Source organism: Andrena cerasifolii, chromosome 9, assembly GCF_050908995.1.
Source record: "Andrena cerasifolii isolate SP2316 chromosome 9, iyAndCera1_principal, whole genome shotgun sequence".
Lineage (NCBI taxonomy): Eukaryota > Metazoa > Arthropoda > Insecta > Hymenoptera > Andrenidae > Andrena > Andrena cerasifolii.
Window position 1 is genome coordinate 2546659 of NC_135126.1, and position 17033 is coordinate 2563691.

General features: G+C 39.7%; 2 protein-coding genes across 2 annotated transcripts in view; both read right to left on the reverse strand.

The window, feature by feature from the left end:
* LOC143373478 (uncharacterized) overlaps positions 1-14917 on the reverse strand; it is a 140402-nt gene extending 125485 nt beyond the window's left edge. The window contains exon 1 of the mRNA XM_076820785.1: positions 14604-14917. The gene's annotated coding sequence lies outside the window, so the exon portion shown is untranslated. The remainder of the gene's footprint in view (positions 1-14603) is intronic.
* Positions 14918-15417: 500 nt separating this feature from the next.
* On the reverse strand, positions 15418-16918 carry LOC143373505 (zinc finger matrin-type protein 5). Its single transcript, XM_076820840.1, has 3 exons — positions 16636-16918; positions 15868-16005; positions 15418-15799 (listed from the first exon to the last, which is right to left on the reverse strand). Exons 1-3 carry the CDS (start codon positions 16760-16762, stop codon positions 15561-15563), a joined length of 504 nt encoding a protein of 167 aa, XP_076676955.1. The 5' UTR covers positions 16763-16918; the 3' UTR covers positions 15418-15560.
* Positions 16919-17033: the final 115 nt, after the last annotated feature.

A 17033-nucleotide genomic window follows, 5' to 3' on the forward strand; every position in this document is an offset into this window, starting at 1 on the left:
CGGTCAAGACATTTGCATTTATGTCGAAGAATCATATGGTTCATCGAAATTGAATGAAGGTTGGGCGCAGTGTACAGTTTGTTGTAAGTGGGCTCACGAAGGCTGCACTGGTTGGGGGGACTGAAGAATTGGACGAATTCCGTTGTTATAGGTGCTAGGGCCAGTTTCTAGTACGGTACCCGGTTTCACCCAAGCCATAGGGTAAAACCGTAAAAACGGACCATATTTTAAATCGTAATTTTTTTTTGTATTTGTTATTGTATTAAAAAATGGATATATACTATTATTTAATAAAGAGTTTAATCTAATGAATCCTAATTTCATTTTTGTTTTTTTTTTACATTAATAATGTCAAAGTTATGAGCTTGTATCCTTAACGTCCCGGTTTTGCTCCTACTTCCCCTATTTATGAGAGATCGGTACTTGTACGTAATGAATCAGTATTTAACCCTACACGAAAATTAAGATTACACCATTGCACACGTTGGGTCTCAGAGGCCCATATCTGCAAATCTAGAAATGCATGGATATTTTGAGAAAAAATTTTTTAGACTGCAGTTATTCCTGTAATCACGCAAAATTCGGCACCATTCAGATTTTTTTTCTTAGTAAATACAATGAATAACAATGTGATACTTTTTTTCTTTTATTAAGCTACTTATAATGTATATGGAACAATTTTTTAATTACACTTTTAATTGTGTTTTTTTATTGTTATCTGGAGTTAAAAATCGCGCCTTTGAAAAGGAATACCTCCCTGGCGGGAGTGATTTCAGCTCACAGACTCATCTGAAACAAAAAAACTAAGCTGATTCTTAATCATTATGAGTACCGCTATCGCAGGTGCCAGAATTAGCCACGTAAGTCAAAATTCAACAAAATTGCGCGCATTCAAACTTCAAGTAAAAATGGAAAATTTCGAGGCTTGAAGTTTGCATGCGCGCAAGTGTGTTAAATTTTGACTTACGTGGCTAATTCTGGCACCTGCGATAGCGGCACTCATAATGATTAAGAATCAGTTTGGTTTTTCTGTTTCAGATGAGTCCTTGAGCTGAAATCACGCCCGCCGACTTTTCAAAGGCGCGATTTTTAACTGCAGATAACATTGGAAAAACACAATTAAAAGTGTATTTAAAAAATTGGTCCATATACATTATAAGTAGCTTAAGAATTGAGAAAAAAGTTTGACATTGTTATTCATTGTATTCGCTGAGAAAAAAAAAGAAACCTGAGTGTTGCTGAGTTTTGCAGCGTGATTACAGGAATGACCCCTTAACAGAAATATTTGATAACAAAATGGAATATTGCACAAATATCTCTTTAACATTACTGGTCATCGTTATCTGAATCTTTTTCAATATCATGAGAACTGTTCACTTGGGCCTGTCAGGCCCCACGTGTGCACTGTATGGTTAAGAAACGCATTGTGTATTAGAAATCGTGTGATTATATAGCTTGAGAAATCTGTGAATTCAAGTGTCTGTAATCAATTGAATTTTATACGCGGAGGCAGAGCAAGACTCTGAAGATCCATCAAGGCTTTTACACAGCTTTTGATTCGAATTTTATTCGTACGAATCCGTATCGTGTCCATGATTTCGGTTATACCGCAAAATGCGCCCTACCCTACGTAACTTATTTCACGCAAGCAAGGCGGGAGAACGATTTTTCGTACGAGCCACTGCGTGTGCATGTGCATCCGATGGGGAGCAAAGGCGTCTCGTCTTTAAACCTGTTCCATAAAGAGCCGAAACCGCACGATAACGGTTACTGACAGATTTTACCGCAGCGGGTTCTCGTGAGCAAGAAAGAAGTAGTAGAGGGTGGTCGGCAGTGTTCAAATTAACACATTATCAACGGGCCCTGGAATATTCCCTGCTTCTACCGGTTTAGAAGACTCATGCTCCCACAAACCCCGAATGAGAGGAGGAATGATCTGACCAGATTTTGTAAATGAATCTTCGAAAAGCTGCGCTCCTGTTGGCGTTTAAATATTCCACTTATTCGATCATTTGTAATTTAATTTAGATTAATTTGATCTCGCAGTGTACGCAAGGTGTGGTTAATTTAAATTCGTCTAACATGCGCCAAGACCTCTGCACGGTGTTAGCTTTATTGAAAGAAATTAAAGAAGAAGAAAAAAGTGAAACAGTCAATGCGATCAGTTGCCTACCACTGGGCAAGAGACAAATATTATATCGACTGGATTGACCTTTGGTCGAAACGCAATTTACAGAGGCAAACACGTGTGCAGAAGCACATTGAATCCTTGCTGACCCTATCAATCTTCATACTATGCCTCAACTGGGATAAGTTACAATATACGAGGACTATTTGATTAAATGGAGATGGTAAGACTCCACAACAACTGCCTATTAAGCGTAGGAATTAAAATTTATTCAATTACCATGCTATCTTTCGTAGAGAGACGAACATATTACTCTACTGACTATTAATATCCTAAATATTAAAATTGAATAGACTGATGGTGATAATAAATTTCAGAAGAATTCTTTCTTACGGAACAAAGCCTCTGTTTCCCCTCGTAAGTAGTATCGTTAACTTTGATAGCGTTAGATATCTACTTCGCGACTTTCCCTTTTTTGCGCATCTGGTCAACGTCACCCTCTCAAGGGGTAGGTTACCCTCGATAGCCCTAGAAAAGGCCTTTTTTCAAACGCAAATTGTAAGGTGATAAATAACAGTAGAGAGAACGTTTTTGTCTAGTTTTAATCGTTATTCTATGAGCGTTAACACTAAAAAAGAAAGGTTTAAATATCTCTATGCACATAAAAGTTGTGAGTAAAAACGTAAAGGAGTGTATGCAGTGCACCGTTTGATGGTGAACGTAAAATCTCGAAAACCGCTCCAACGATTTGGATGAAAATTTAATGAGAGATGCAGAAAACCATTACCTACGATGTGACGGGAGCAGATTTTCGAGATAAATTCTTTAAAAAAGATAAAAAATAGTTTTAATACAAGAAATCGATAAAATCGTATTTTTCAACTTAAAAATTGTACTATTTTTTTTCTTGAAAATCTGCTCCCGACACATCGTAGGGAATGGTGTTCTGCATCTCTCATTAAATTTTCATCCAAATCGTTGGAGCGGTTTTCGAGATTTTATGTTCACCATCAAACGGTACACCGAGTACACGCATTTACGTTTTTACTCACAACTTTTATGTACATAGAGATATTTAGGCCTTTCTTTTTTGGCGTTAAAGCTCATAGAATAACGATTAAAACTAGACAAAAACGTTCTCTCTACTGTTATTTATCACTTTACAATTTGCGTTTGAAAAAAGGCCTTTTTTAGGGCTATCGAGACACTCGTTTTTGAAGGTGATATTTGGAAATTAATTCTGAAAAAACCTATCGCACCTACAGGGCAGGGTTTTGCACACATATTTAGTAGTGTTTGAACTATCAACACAATTTTTTACAATGCATTATATTGAAAATTGTACAAGTTACACGTCGTAGCGCAGGTCATGTCATCAAACACCGGGCGCACGAATTGCGGCCGTCCTAGTCATTTGAAACGAAGATACCAAAGATTTGTTTAATCTATACAAGTGTAACTATCACCCCTAGTGGAAGTAACCAAGTCCGGACATAACTCGCGAAGTTTTACGAATTTCACCTTAATATTATTGGCGTTTTCTTATTTCCGCTACGCAATCTGGTGGCGAAAATTAAAGCAGTCTAATCGGGTTAGCTGTCGCATGCAATTGTCAGTATTGGGAGTTTCGACTGTTTGATGATCGATTTTATAAAATTTAATAGACTATTTAATGACAAAAACATTATTGCACTGTTTCAATACTTGTGTGACACCAGTCCTGTAACGCGATTCACCCGATTACAGAGCTTACTTTAGTAGATGGCGCTCTCACAGTATTTCCCAATAGGGACACCAAAATCCTAAACTAGTAGAAAATAAAAAAAAAATGATTTTTTCGGTATGCCCCCTTAAAACCTTAGTCCCTTCCCAGCGTACGTGACTTGCCAGAAAAGAGGCGGATTAGGCAGTAGGTCCCCAGGCCCCTTCCTACGTCCTCGTTACAATCCAACTTCTCCAAACACCACTTCCACCCCCACTCAATAACCAATCCTAGTTCCTATTCCCTCATCCTCAGCACTAGCAACCACCAATAGTATCCTCCCTTTAGTCTACGTTCTTCTCGAAACCGTGATCAAGAGTTAGGAAGCTCTGGTACTTCGTACAGTCGAGTCATCACCAATACCTACGCTATTTAATAAACACGTGTTTATTTCATACAAAGTGTTCGAATTCGTTCCCCCTCGGGTTCACGACATTAATTACAATTTACAATTACACTCCCTCCGTGTGTCAAATGACTTAACTTATTTATTAGCATTACTTCTCTAAGGACATAACAAGACAATAACAATTTCGTTATTCCGAAACGTGAACGAGGATAAGCGATGAAAAGTGAAATAGACTACAGGCCAAACTGGACCCTGCATCCACTGCCAAGGTACCCACTGTTAAACTGTCTCTATATTCTATCGCGAACAGAAGCCGAGTTTCCTAGACTGCACGGAATCACTAACAATAAGCTCTATTATCACATGGTGGGAAGCAAAGGTCGTTAACTTCGAGAGCAGACGTCGATCTGTAACCACTTGTTGCGCAACGCGTTCATAGGCCTCTGCTCTGACATCTCTAAAATCGTCGCTGGGAAACACCGCGAGTGGTTTATTTAAACGAAAGAGCGCGTAAACTTCTTGCAAAGCCGCTTCCCGCGCGAGGAAGCTTGTGAAATTCCACGCTCGTCTATTCGAAACGCGGAAAAGCGGAAACAAAGCCGCCTGGCGAATTCTATTAGCTGCTGCTCCGGGACGCGTTGCGTGTACCGTTCCCAGGCTATGCATGTCCCGAACCAACTGGGATTTTTCGAATGCCTGAACGATTGTGATTTCACCCTTTGCAAACATTCTACTTTGTCACTCCCTTTCACTGCTTCGCCTTGAACTTGCCATTCCTCCGTAATAAAAGAGACTATGAAACTATGTGCCTACTTCCCTCGAGCAGCCATTGTTCGCCATTCTACGTTCGTACAACGTTATGACTGTGTCATATTTATCACAAGGAAAGTATGCTTATTGTGGTAGACTTTAGGAATTTTTAGATATTTCTTAAGTTGTGTATCGCTTAAACAAATTGAGGCTGCGAACAATTATATTATGTAAGTCTGGCAGAAGCAATTTTCAAGTTCCTTTTCTGTAGACCAAGTATAGAATATAGCTGGTAGATCATGGTTTACAAGAAAGTTTGGTCAACAGTGAACCATGCGACAGAGAACTGGAGGAAAGTGACCTAGAGATAGTGGGTATCACAAAGAAATTAGAGCATCTGTCGAGTAATTTCGTAACTCTGCTTTTGGAGTATATATTTCTGCGTATATTTCAAGCTGATGAAGACACATGTCTAAAGGCAAAATTAGGGCAAGGAACTCTAGAGTAGCCTACACAGCACACATCTGTTTCGACACTACTTCATTCACACGTGTTAAAGCTAAGAAAAATAAATATCTATTCATATCCCCATAAGAAACTTAAAAAAAAAGTAAAAAATTACGCTAAGTACATAAAAAAGTCGAGGACGGAAAAGAGTATTGTTAATTAAATCACAAAAAAAAATAGAAGGTAATATACAATATAAAAAAGATGTGAAATAAAAATGAGCTGCAAGTACATCAAGATGATTTCCAACTGCGTTTAAGACGACCCAACTGTGTAAAATGCTGTGTTCATTCATTCAAAAAAGTCGAATACTTGGCGTGGCCAGGAAAGGTCAAGGTGTCGATGAATAAGAATTATTTAAAAACATAAAATAATGAAAGTGTACTCATATTGACAGAGTTTTAGATTGACAAATTATCTGCTGAAAGCTTGTGAGAGGAAAGGTATGGGTGCCGATGAATGATCTTAAAATTATTTTAAAACGCAATATAATGAAAATGTGCTCATATTGTTAGAGTTTTAAATTGATTAAATTGACAAATTATCTGAAAGCCTGTGAGAGGGAGGGTATGGGTATTGATGACCTGAGAATACCTTGCCTGACCACGCCAAGTATTTGAATTCCAGGCCGCGGACATCAAGGCAAATGTCTGGATGTTACATTTTATCTGCACATTATTAAAATGTCCACGATATGACTAATGGAATGTATGAACACAGCATTTTAGCTGTGTATATGCAGTTGGGTCATCTTAAGCGCAGTTGGAAATCACCTTTATGTACCTGCAGCTCATTTTGATATCACATCTTTTTTTTATATTGTATATTTTCTTCTATTTTTTGGCGTAATTTTTTTACTTTTTTTTAAGTTTTTTATGGGGATCTCACTTCTCTTTACAAAGATGTTCTCTTATTGTTAGTAAAACAAAACAATTATATAAAAATCACAACTTGCTTTCACTTCTGTATTTATTCTGCTTCCAAATCCTTAAATAATGCTAATTAAAAAAATAATTCCAACTTTTATATTTCACCTTACAATATCTGTTAAAAAATATATGACCCTTCAGAATTTTTAGTAATCAAACACAAAATAACTGTTAAACCTGAACATTCACGACAGAATTAAAATACACTGTACAAAGTTAGCTTGAAACGGAAAAGAAATGATTTAAGAGTTAAATGTTCAGTGGGGTAGGTGTACCGTTTGTGGCCATTGCACTGTTTTTGGCCATGTGTATAATTACCTCATTTTTAAGCTGCTTGCAGATCATTATTTTGTGGAGAATTACACTTCATAAATATTTTGTTTAATATACCGCCAGAAATATAAGGTTACATTTATTGCTTACACGGAAAAATATTATATTTTGAACAGATTTACGTTTCCCGCCATGGGTGCCCTGCTGCCCTATCCCCTCCCTCTTTATACGGGAGTGATCTAGATCATTCGAGTCGATCGTGCCTTGTTCTTCGATGGCGTTACGTACCGCGTGCCATGATCTTTTATTCGACAGTATTATATGTATCACGCTTACACTTTATATATATATATGTATATATGCGTGCAGTTTTTGATACACGATTATAACGGTGGTGGGTTTAAGGTATTAAAATAAAAGGGGCCCAGTGGGCATTATACCTGTACACGTCCTATTTTAATTTTCCTTTTTTTTTTAAGAACTGGCCAAAACTGGTACAATACCTTAAACTAGCCACAAATGGTGCATCTACCCTAGAAAACTTTTATTTATAAAAATATACAGTGCCATTCGATCCCTGCTTCCAACCGACAAACCTCTCCCACTCACACCGAACCCACAATATTAATAAAAAAATCAATAATTCCCATCGACAATTGCAAACATCACCAACACGAAGAACGTGAATCCAAGCGCAGTCGATGGATTATCAAAGCCGTCGAGCCACGAGGAGTAAAATATTACCGATTGCTTATCAATTACGATAGCCACGGATCGATCTCGTATCAAGTCGCGCGAAACGGTGACGCGCCGTTCAGTCAGTGAGGAGCGAAGTGATCCGGGAAGACCGTTTCGAGGTCTCGGCTAAACTGGTGCCGGCCATCGATCTCAATATTTGGCAATTTCGAAAATTGCTCGGCGATTGGCCCCTCGTAAAAGCTGCGATACGATCGTCTTGCGCGCGCGGGGCCGACGTGAGTTGCAGCGCGATAAAGGACGGAGAAATCGCGTGACGCAATGGACCCACATAAAGGCAATAGAAATAAATGATGTTAAATTGCTGGGTGGCTCGTTTTTAGCAGCTCGTACTCGGGCGCAACTAGAGGCTACGACGCGAGCTAAATCTGCGGAACTCGGTTTCCTTGAACGTTATAGGGATCGAGAGCCGGAGTCAGCGCGTTATCGAGCCGCCGCGAAGCTTGCTGCGCGTTATTGTCCTTGTGACGATTGTTCGTCGATTAGATACCGGCGCCTGTCGAAGGAAAACGAATTTACCATGCCTACGTCATGCGAGAAATTGAATTCGATTTCAGATCATTCGACTCGGAGCAATGTAGTCCTCGTCTTCGAGCTAGCTTTGAATTATCTCCGCTTGATCGATAGATCGGCTGGGATTATATTTTAGATTTCTCATGTTGATCGAGGCTGTATTCTAGGTATTTATAAGGTCCGCTTGAGCAGTAGCAATGCCAGGTGATTGGATAATTAATAGTACGTAGTAATTAGCCCCTATCTCTAACTGTTACTTTACGGTGATTTAATTACGTTAATTTAAGAAGCTAAATAGTAGGTAGGTTTGCGGGAGACAATGCTTAATTGCGTGTGCCGGCTGTTGATTAATTGATACTAATTTAAACAACACTTTCCACGCCCGATGTTCCTTTCTAACGCAGCATTGCGATAAGTGCTTGTAATAGAACATCTCTATCATAAGTTTTATCTAGCATGTAATACAATAAAATTCAATGACTTGAAACACAACGCCTCGTTAGTCGCGAGCGCGCTTTTTTATATTCAGTAATTATTTCCTTGGTACTTCCTAACGTAGTGCGGTAAAAATTCAATCTATCGCCGTCTCTGCAAGGAACAACCGAGACGAAGGAACCTGCTGATGTCACGTACCTACTTTTGCGCAATACCGTCGCTGAAGATCTAAAATGCTTCGTGAACTTGATTTCGTTTTAGTGTAGAGAATTCTTTTCACTTCTTTCTTTGAATTAGTTGATAAATCAGCTGAGGTTATCGCAGTTATAAATAGGGATCTACAACTATCGATATAAGAACACGATCTAAGAAAGGGGTTGAAAAATCTAGAGCGCACAGTGGCCAAAACGTAAACAAATAAATAACCAGTGAACACAGGTCCGCAAATCAACCTTTTGGGGATAAAAAAGGTAGGTAAGGTGAATGTACTAATTTCTGCTCATGTCCCCATTTCTGCCCATTTCGTACTTTTGTTCCTGTGGCACGAGCTTGTGGGTAATCAAAGTGCAGCATAAGCAACGAAAAACTTTTAAAATGAGACTCATGATTTTTTGACCGTGTTCTAGTCACTATTGGTATTCGATAATTGGGCAGAAAATAGTTTTTGCAGCAAAAGTTCTTATTTAATAACAAAAATAGATACCGCATTGGGCTCTGGATGTAGATATTTTTACTATATTTAATTTTTTTAAGTAGAAAACAGGTGATTAGGTTTAGGGTCAAGTGAATCACCGCCATGTCCGCATTTCTACTCACCAAAATTTTAGTAACATAACTTCACAATTCAATTTATGCTGTAACCTCTATTCCTATTCGAAGGCGTTTTATTTTTGGTTTATCATTGTTTTATGCTTTACTGTTGCGTTGTAAAACATCTCCATAAAATATGTAACTTATTTTTACCTGAAAAGGCAACACATTATGTGAGCAGAAATTGGTACAAACGGTGAGTAGAAATATAGTGCCTATCCGAGATATAGTGACTTAGGTGTGAAGTCCCTCAGCGGGGTCTTACCCGACAACCTGCTGGATACTGGCCGCTAAACGTGTCCTCCTACTACCTCTTACAGGACTGTATTTAGAGAAGACCAGGACAAAACCGGGGTCCTAACACAAAATGAAACAGAAATTACGGTTTATCATTATTAAAAGAGATCAATTAAGCTTTCCTACTGGCTATTGAAAATTGTTTCATATTAAATACAAATACATTTTAGTAAGGTATATGTACTGCATTAGAACAGTAGTGGAGAATTTATGAATCAATATAATAATTAATCAAGGCTTAATTGATGTCTTTTAATAATGATAAACCGTATCTTCAATTTTTGTTTTATTTTCTGTTAGGGCCTCGGTTTTGTCCTGGTCTTCTCTAAATACAGTCCTGCAAGAGGTAGTAGGGGCCACGTTTAGCGGCCAGTACTCAGCAGGGTGTCGGGTAAGACCCCGCTGAAGGACTTCACACCTAAGTCACTATATCTCGGATAGGCACTATACGTACATCGCTATTTTTCGTGAGCAGAAATACGGACATTTAGAGCAGTGTATTTAACTACAAATTACTAATAGTTAAGCATCTTGAAATATCTTTCCTAAATAGTTTTTGAATTGGTTGATTTATTATTAAAGAATTAATCAATTACTCTGCAAATTTTCATCACAAACAAATTTTTTTACACCTTCTTAGTGCCGAGTAACTTCTTAAATGAGCAGAAATTGGGGCATTCACAATAAAAATGTATCTCTAATAAAATTGTTTAATTTTCTGAATCTCCCAGTAGTTGGTACCAGTGGCGCACCCAGAGGGCGCCGAAGGGCCCTGGTACCCCCAAAGAAGGGGCTACGTAAAAAGAAAATAAAACTGGATTTTATTCTTAAAATAAATGTTTCTAATCACCTAACGAAATTTATTAAATTTGCATTAAAAAAAATTGCGTTAAATAAATTTTCCTAAAAATATTTGTATCAGTTCAACTTGGCTGCGCCCAAGATTAAATCCTAAGTGCGCCACTGGAAGGTACTACGTTACTTTACATTGCGAACCTTTCACATCTTGACCTGATTAAACTGTAAATATCAATTAATCTCCACTAATAAGATAAATTGCTCGTGCCTCCATCAAGATCGATCTACGCGTCTACGTTCACCCAGAGACATTTATATTCTATCTGAACAACTACTACGTGTCCCTAAATGCCTCGACCCCGTTCTTACATCACCGCGCGCCACCCACTGGGAGGGCAATTTGGAAGGTCCGAAGCCGTTGTCCCGCAAGTATCGCGACAAATAAACAAGCGTTATCGAAATGGTGGATCGCGCGGTGCCTAGCTTTTGCCGTCTGATAATCCGGCGCGTACACCGACGAAAAGCGGCGATCGAAAAGCGACCGGTTTCGCGGACTCTGTGCGCCGTGGGCATTGTTCGAAAGAGGGTTGCGCAGCTGCTCCAAAATAGACAAGTCCATTGTGCGCGGTACGCGACAATAGACCGGCCAAGAGTGTGCACGCGTGAAATCGATCGGGGAAACTGACTCACAGGGACGATCCTCCTTGTTGCGAGCCGAACGCGCCATTATTTCCCCATATCGGCAAGGTCACGACCTCCGGGGAGAGAATCGTGACGGGACTCGCACCGTAGACCCGTCTATTGGACGTCAGGTCGTTGCCATCCAGCCCGTCACACTACATTTAACCTTTTTGCAACGCACAACTCTCCTCGCGCCGCCCACTACACGCGGAAACGATATCAGTGATGTAATATCCACGATTCGCCGTTTACGTTTAGTAAGTACGCTCCTCCTATCGCGCGAGGGGCTTCAGTCCGCTTCCCTTATCTGTGGTTATGGTTTAAACAACCTATTTTGCAATCGTTCTCTCCGTGGCGTGCGCGAATTTTTAGAGAGGAAAAGATTTCAGGGAATTTATTAATTTTGGAATACAGGAACGGAGGTTTAGATAACGGTGGCGAGTGGATTTGTTCCGATATTGTTTAGAAGGGAAGTCTCGAAAGAATATTTTTCTTTACTGCTGTAGCGGATGGTTGAAAGAAGAATTTGAAGCGTCGATTTATTCAAATTTTGTGAAATTCGGTATGGATTGTTGGTTTGTAACAAATGTATTTAATAACGGCGTGATGAATATACTTGTTACGTGATTAATGTGTGATATAAATTCATTTATATGAATACTAACTAAATATACTTAATAATATTTAGTAAATATAAATTCAATAGATTTTCTGTTATTGTTAACTAATTAGAAAAATTTATACCATAGTTTTGAGGGGTTGAAACGGTTCCGAAAAATAACTGTTTCAAATTGTTACATATCGGTTCTGACTGGAACAGTTGCGAAGAACCAATATTCTGAATAACTGTTATAAGGAACCAAAATTTCTGCCTATATCGATTTTGGTTACGGTTCTATAGAACCGATTTTATATCGGTTCCATAACGGTTTTATACGAGTAATGTATGTGTCGGTTACGCATCGGGTATGCATCGCACGTTTCAAAATATTTACGAACAATGTCGCATTCTTGAATGGTAAATCTATTTGCTTATAAATTTTTTTATCGCTGAGCCTCTGTATCTGGAGTCCCGCTTTTCAAAACTTCATTCGATGCAGAAAGAACCACAATGAAAGACAACATTTGTAAATTAAGTATTGAAAAGGGAGACTCCAGATACAGAGGCTCGGCGAACTTATAAACACACGCGGAGATCGATTCTTTGGGTCGGAGGGTTTAAGACCAATGGGCCAGAGTTGGGGATTGCAAACCGGTAAATCGGTTTGAAGCTTTTTTTCATTGATAACGTAGTAGATATCGACGGAGTTATGCGGTACATATATGCGCTACTATTTCTCGCGATCTATCGGCAAATATCGAGAAATACGTATTTCTCACGATCTACCGGTAAATATCGAGAAATACGTAATTTACCGGTAAATATCGAGAAATATGTAATTTACCGGTAAATATCGAGAAATACGTAATTTACCGGTAAATATCGAGAAATATTTGTAAAAGAGAAATATGTAATTTACCGGTAAATATCGAGAAATACGTAATTTACCGGTAAATATCGAGAAATACGTAATTTACCGGTAAATATCGAGAAATACGTAATTTACCTATAAATATCGAGAAATACGTAATTTACCGGTAAATATCGAGAAATACGTAATTTACCGGTAAATATCGAGAAATACGTAATTTACCGGTAAATATCGAGAAATATTTGTAAAAGAGAAATATGTAATTTACCGGTAAATATCGAGAAATACGTAATTTACCGGTAAATATCGAGAAATACGTAATTTACCGGTAAATATCGAGAAATACGTAATTTACCTATAAATATCGAGAAATACGTAATTTACCGGTAAATATCGAGAAATACGTAATTTACCGGTAAATATCGAGAAATACGTAATTTACCGGTAAATATCGAGAAATACGTAATTTACCGGTAAATATCGAAAAATTCGTAATTTACCGGTAAATATCGAGAAATATTTGTAAAAGAGAAATATGTAATTTACCGGTAAATATCGAGAAATACGTAATTTACCGGTAAATATCGAGAAATACGTAATTTACCGGTAAATATCGAGAAATACGTAATTTACCGGTAAATATCCAGAAATACGTAATTTATCGAATTCCCGGTAAAAATTTGACGAATTACCGGTGAAAATTGTATGTATAGCAATGTAGCGCATATATATAGCGCATAATTCCGTCGACATCTACTACGTTATCAGTGAAAAAAAACTTCAAACCGATTTACCGATTTACCGGTTTGCAATCCCTAGCCAGAGTCAGTTGTATTCCTGAGCTAGTGGCGAGCATAATTAAATACAAAAAGAACTATATTTCAGAGCAATTGGCCTTTTCGTCCACGAGACGACACTGTTAGCGTTAACAATACATTAAATTAAGTGTTAAATTGATATTAGTGGTAGTGGCGCAGCCCACAGCGACAGTTTACCGTATAACCGAAACGGATTTAAGCCAGAACCTTTGTCACTCGCAACTGTTTCCAGATTATTTCGGTTCTTCTAACTGTTTCGAGAACCGAAACCGATATCACAACTGTTTTCAACCCCTGATAGTTTTAACGTTTAATAAAAACTTTCCTGTCAAGCGTTATGCGAATGAAAGTGACAGTAGTAACGTTCGAGGAAAATCAATTCAATACTCAATACGTTATCACATCCGCGATAATGCATATATTATCAAAGGCTATCATCACGCCTGAGTATCAACCGATTCCGCTTGTCATAACGAAGCGTGAATATCAACTTTTAAGACCGCTTACGCGAGAAACCATGGCGCATAGTCATCGCGAAATAAGCACTATCGCCTACCCAACTGCTATTACAACGACAGCGCGTCGAGTCTACCTACATATCGATAACTATGATTTTACTAACAAACTGCGATTGCGGCAAACACGTATAATGTGCTCCTTCAACGACTTCCTTAATTGCCAGTCCATAATTCGGAGCAAATATTCGCATGGCAAACATTCCCACGACTAACATGGCGCCTACTTTCATGGGGAGCCAAAAAAATTTCTTTGTGCACACACTTGACGGTGAAAAGAATCGAAGCCTATTCCGAACAACCTGCTACTGTATTGTTACTAACAGTAACGTTGTTTCGGTTGCGCAAAGATAATCGAAGACAATCTATTGTATTTAAATCACCCCCCCCCCCCATAACCGAGGCGACACCCGGAGGCAGTGACCACGTACCGATTTATATTCGAATGACACATCACGCCTGTCAGGTTAAAATCACGCGAACGCGTTGAACACCACCACGAGCCATTTGTTTTTTGTTTACAATTCCGCGCTTTTGTGAAGCGGAATCCCTTACCTCGAACTCCACAGGTGTTCGAGGAATTCGCTGCGCAATATTTCACGTTTCCTTGCACGCTTTCGTCCTATAATATCGTATACCCTATACTTCTGTTCTATCGTTGCTCTGCCAGAGCCGCTCGCTGTCGAGCAAATCACGTGTCGCCTCGGCGCATAATCAGCTTATTCACGTTTTATTATGAGATAAGACTGTCGCGGTTCGGTTGACAGCGAAAGGTGGGTCTCGAGAAAAGTGCCACTGTTAAAAACTCACCGGCGCGATCGAGATGATCCGAAGCGGCGATCGAAAATCCAGTCGGCGGATCGAGGGGCCGGCGTCCCCACCGTGCCGACGCGCTGCAAAGTTTCAAACACCTCTGACGCCTCCTGGCTGGCACACCGACGAGAATTCACACGGGTCACAGGAGCGAGTCAATCTCATAATCGCGATCGCCGATAACTCGGACCGCGAGCGAACACCGAACAACGCAAGGCTTTCAAATCGAAACGACACGGCGGCGCGCCGGACACGACGCTGTAACGCCAAACTATCGTGGCAACGGGTGCTTCGCTACTGTGCGCCGGTGTAGTGGGGTTCATTGTGTGCTCGCCTTTCTGGCCGCCGATTGGTGGAGGGGATGACGGAGGACAGATGGTCGACCCGAGAGGTACCGACGGGAGCCGAGCGGCGCCGAGCGTGATTCATACTCCTCTAGCGAACCGATGAGTCGGCTAGCAAGCAAACTATTATCAAATGTTATTATTTATTTAGCGAGAAATCAACACTTATGTTTTATTCTTTTCCTGTGCTTTTAAGCAGAATGGGCGCGTTTCAAGCTTATTTTTGCTTATATTGCCCAACGAACTAGTCCCATTTTTTCCCCCTCCTCTCACCTTCGGATCCCAGCAGCAGCAGCGGCACCGGGAGAAAGAAACGTGGTCTCCCATCTTTCCGCAGTACACCGCCCCGCGATGCTTAACTTCGATGATCTAACGAAAACCGGTGTTTTCCATCACGGCTACGGCCGCTGGTAAATCAAAATTTATTCTTATCAAATGAGGATCACCTCCGTTCTGCACAAAGGCTACCATTCTAAAGGGTCTCCAATCCTTTATTTCATAAAAGTGCGTACATTCCGATTTATTTACATCCTCCGCGTATTTTCATTATTCGCCGATGCCTGGGGCTTTTAAATTTAACTTAAGTCATAGTTCGGCGTGCGTGGAACTCTTAACCCCATTCTTTAAATGTCGAGGTGTCCGCCAGGCTCTCCGGTGTGATAGGCCACAGCGACGGTGGCAGCCTCGAGTAGTCGTGCAATTCTAACGGCTTGAACCATGTAGGGTAACTGGGTTCCTCTGTGCTACTTGGGTTCATACTGTTCTCAAAATACTCTTTGGTAATATCGTCAGGATTTGGCCAACCGTTCTTAGGCATCGCGTGTAGCCTCGATTCCGTCTTCATGTGAACTGCAAACAAAGACTGCGTGAATATACCGTGCGATGTACCTTCTGCTTGGGATAATTAGAATCGTTACCGAGACGTTGAAGCTCCCATATCATAGGAGGCGTGTAATGGGAATACCTGCATCCGAGACCAAACGCACAATCACCGACTGTCATGTAACGTTTACACGGCATTTTTGCACATTCCTCTTTCAATATAACTTCAGGGTCTACGAACATCAACCAACCATGTTATATTAGTATCGTTTGTAATTTTATATTAACCTTCAGAGGGCCGGGCTGGTCACTATGGTGGCCACCTAAGTATTTGAATACTTTGCCAGCCATTTTGGTGAAATATATGCATAAATTTTAAGTAAATACAATTTACAATTTCAATGAAAAAATCGAGGCCTTCTAAAGGTTAAGACGGGCATAACCAGGGTTGCCAGATCAGGCCTGATCTTTTGCCGGAGATTTCAATTTTTCGTTGAGGATTGCAGACGCGGGAGGGGGAGTGAGAGAAAGAAGTGCCAATAAGAAAACAGACATCTAAAATTCATTATAATAATGACTTCTTATAAAGGAGTAATAATAGTAAAAGTATTACGAAAATTTATTAGAATTTGTTACAGATTTTAATAGTTTATTTTTTATGGCATGCTACACCAGTGCAAGTGCCGGAGATTTTTATTGTGCCTGCCTGAGGCCGGAGACAACGGTTCAAAACCTGAGACTCCGGCTGAATGCCGAAGATCTGGCAACTCTGGGCATAACGCTGATTTTGAGGTTATGTACGGAGTGAATAGAATTGCGTAGGGATTTCAGGGTTAGGAATTGTAAAATTGTTAAACAATCACCTTTATAGATATTGTAATGGTCCGCGCGATTTTTCGCGTGCTGCAGACTCGAAAGATGCTTCTTCCTGGCCTCCGTGTCATCCTTAAAAGATCTGTCGCAGTAAGCGCAATAGTATCTTTTTCCCATGTGTAATTAAATGGTGATAACGCCGAAGAAGCGATATTCAATCACTGTGACTTGGAAATATTTATATACGAATAGTAATACAATTATTATAACAATTAATTGCGGTCTACGAAAAGCACACGAACGCACTGAAGATTTTTAAGTCTACTGACGCGACATCTGGTGCACGTTGCTCGAACAAATGGCGGGGTTATTCAAATACAAATATTAGCGCGCGAAAATGATCCGCATCCACTTTCTTTGCATTATTAAGGAATAAAACGTGTCTGAT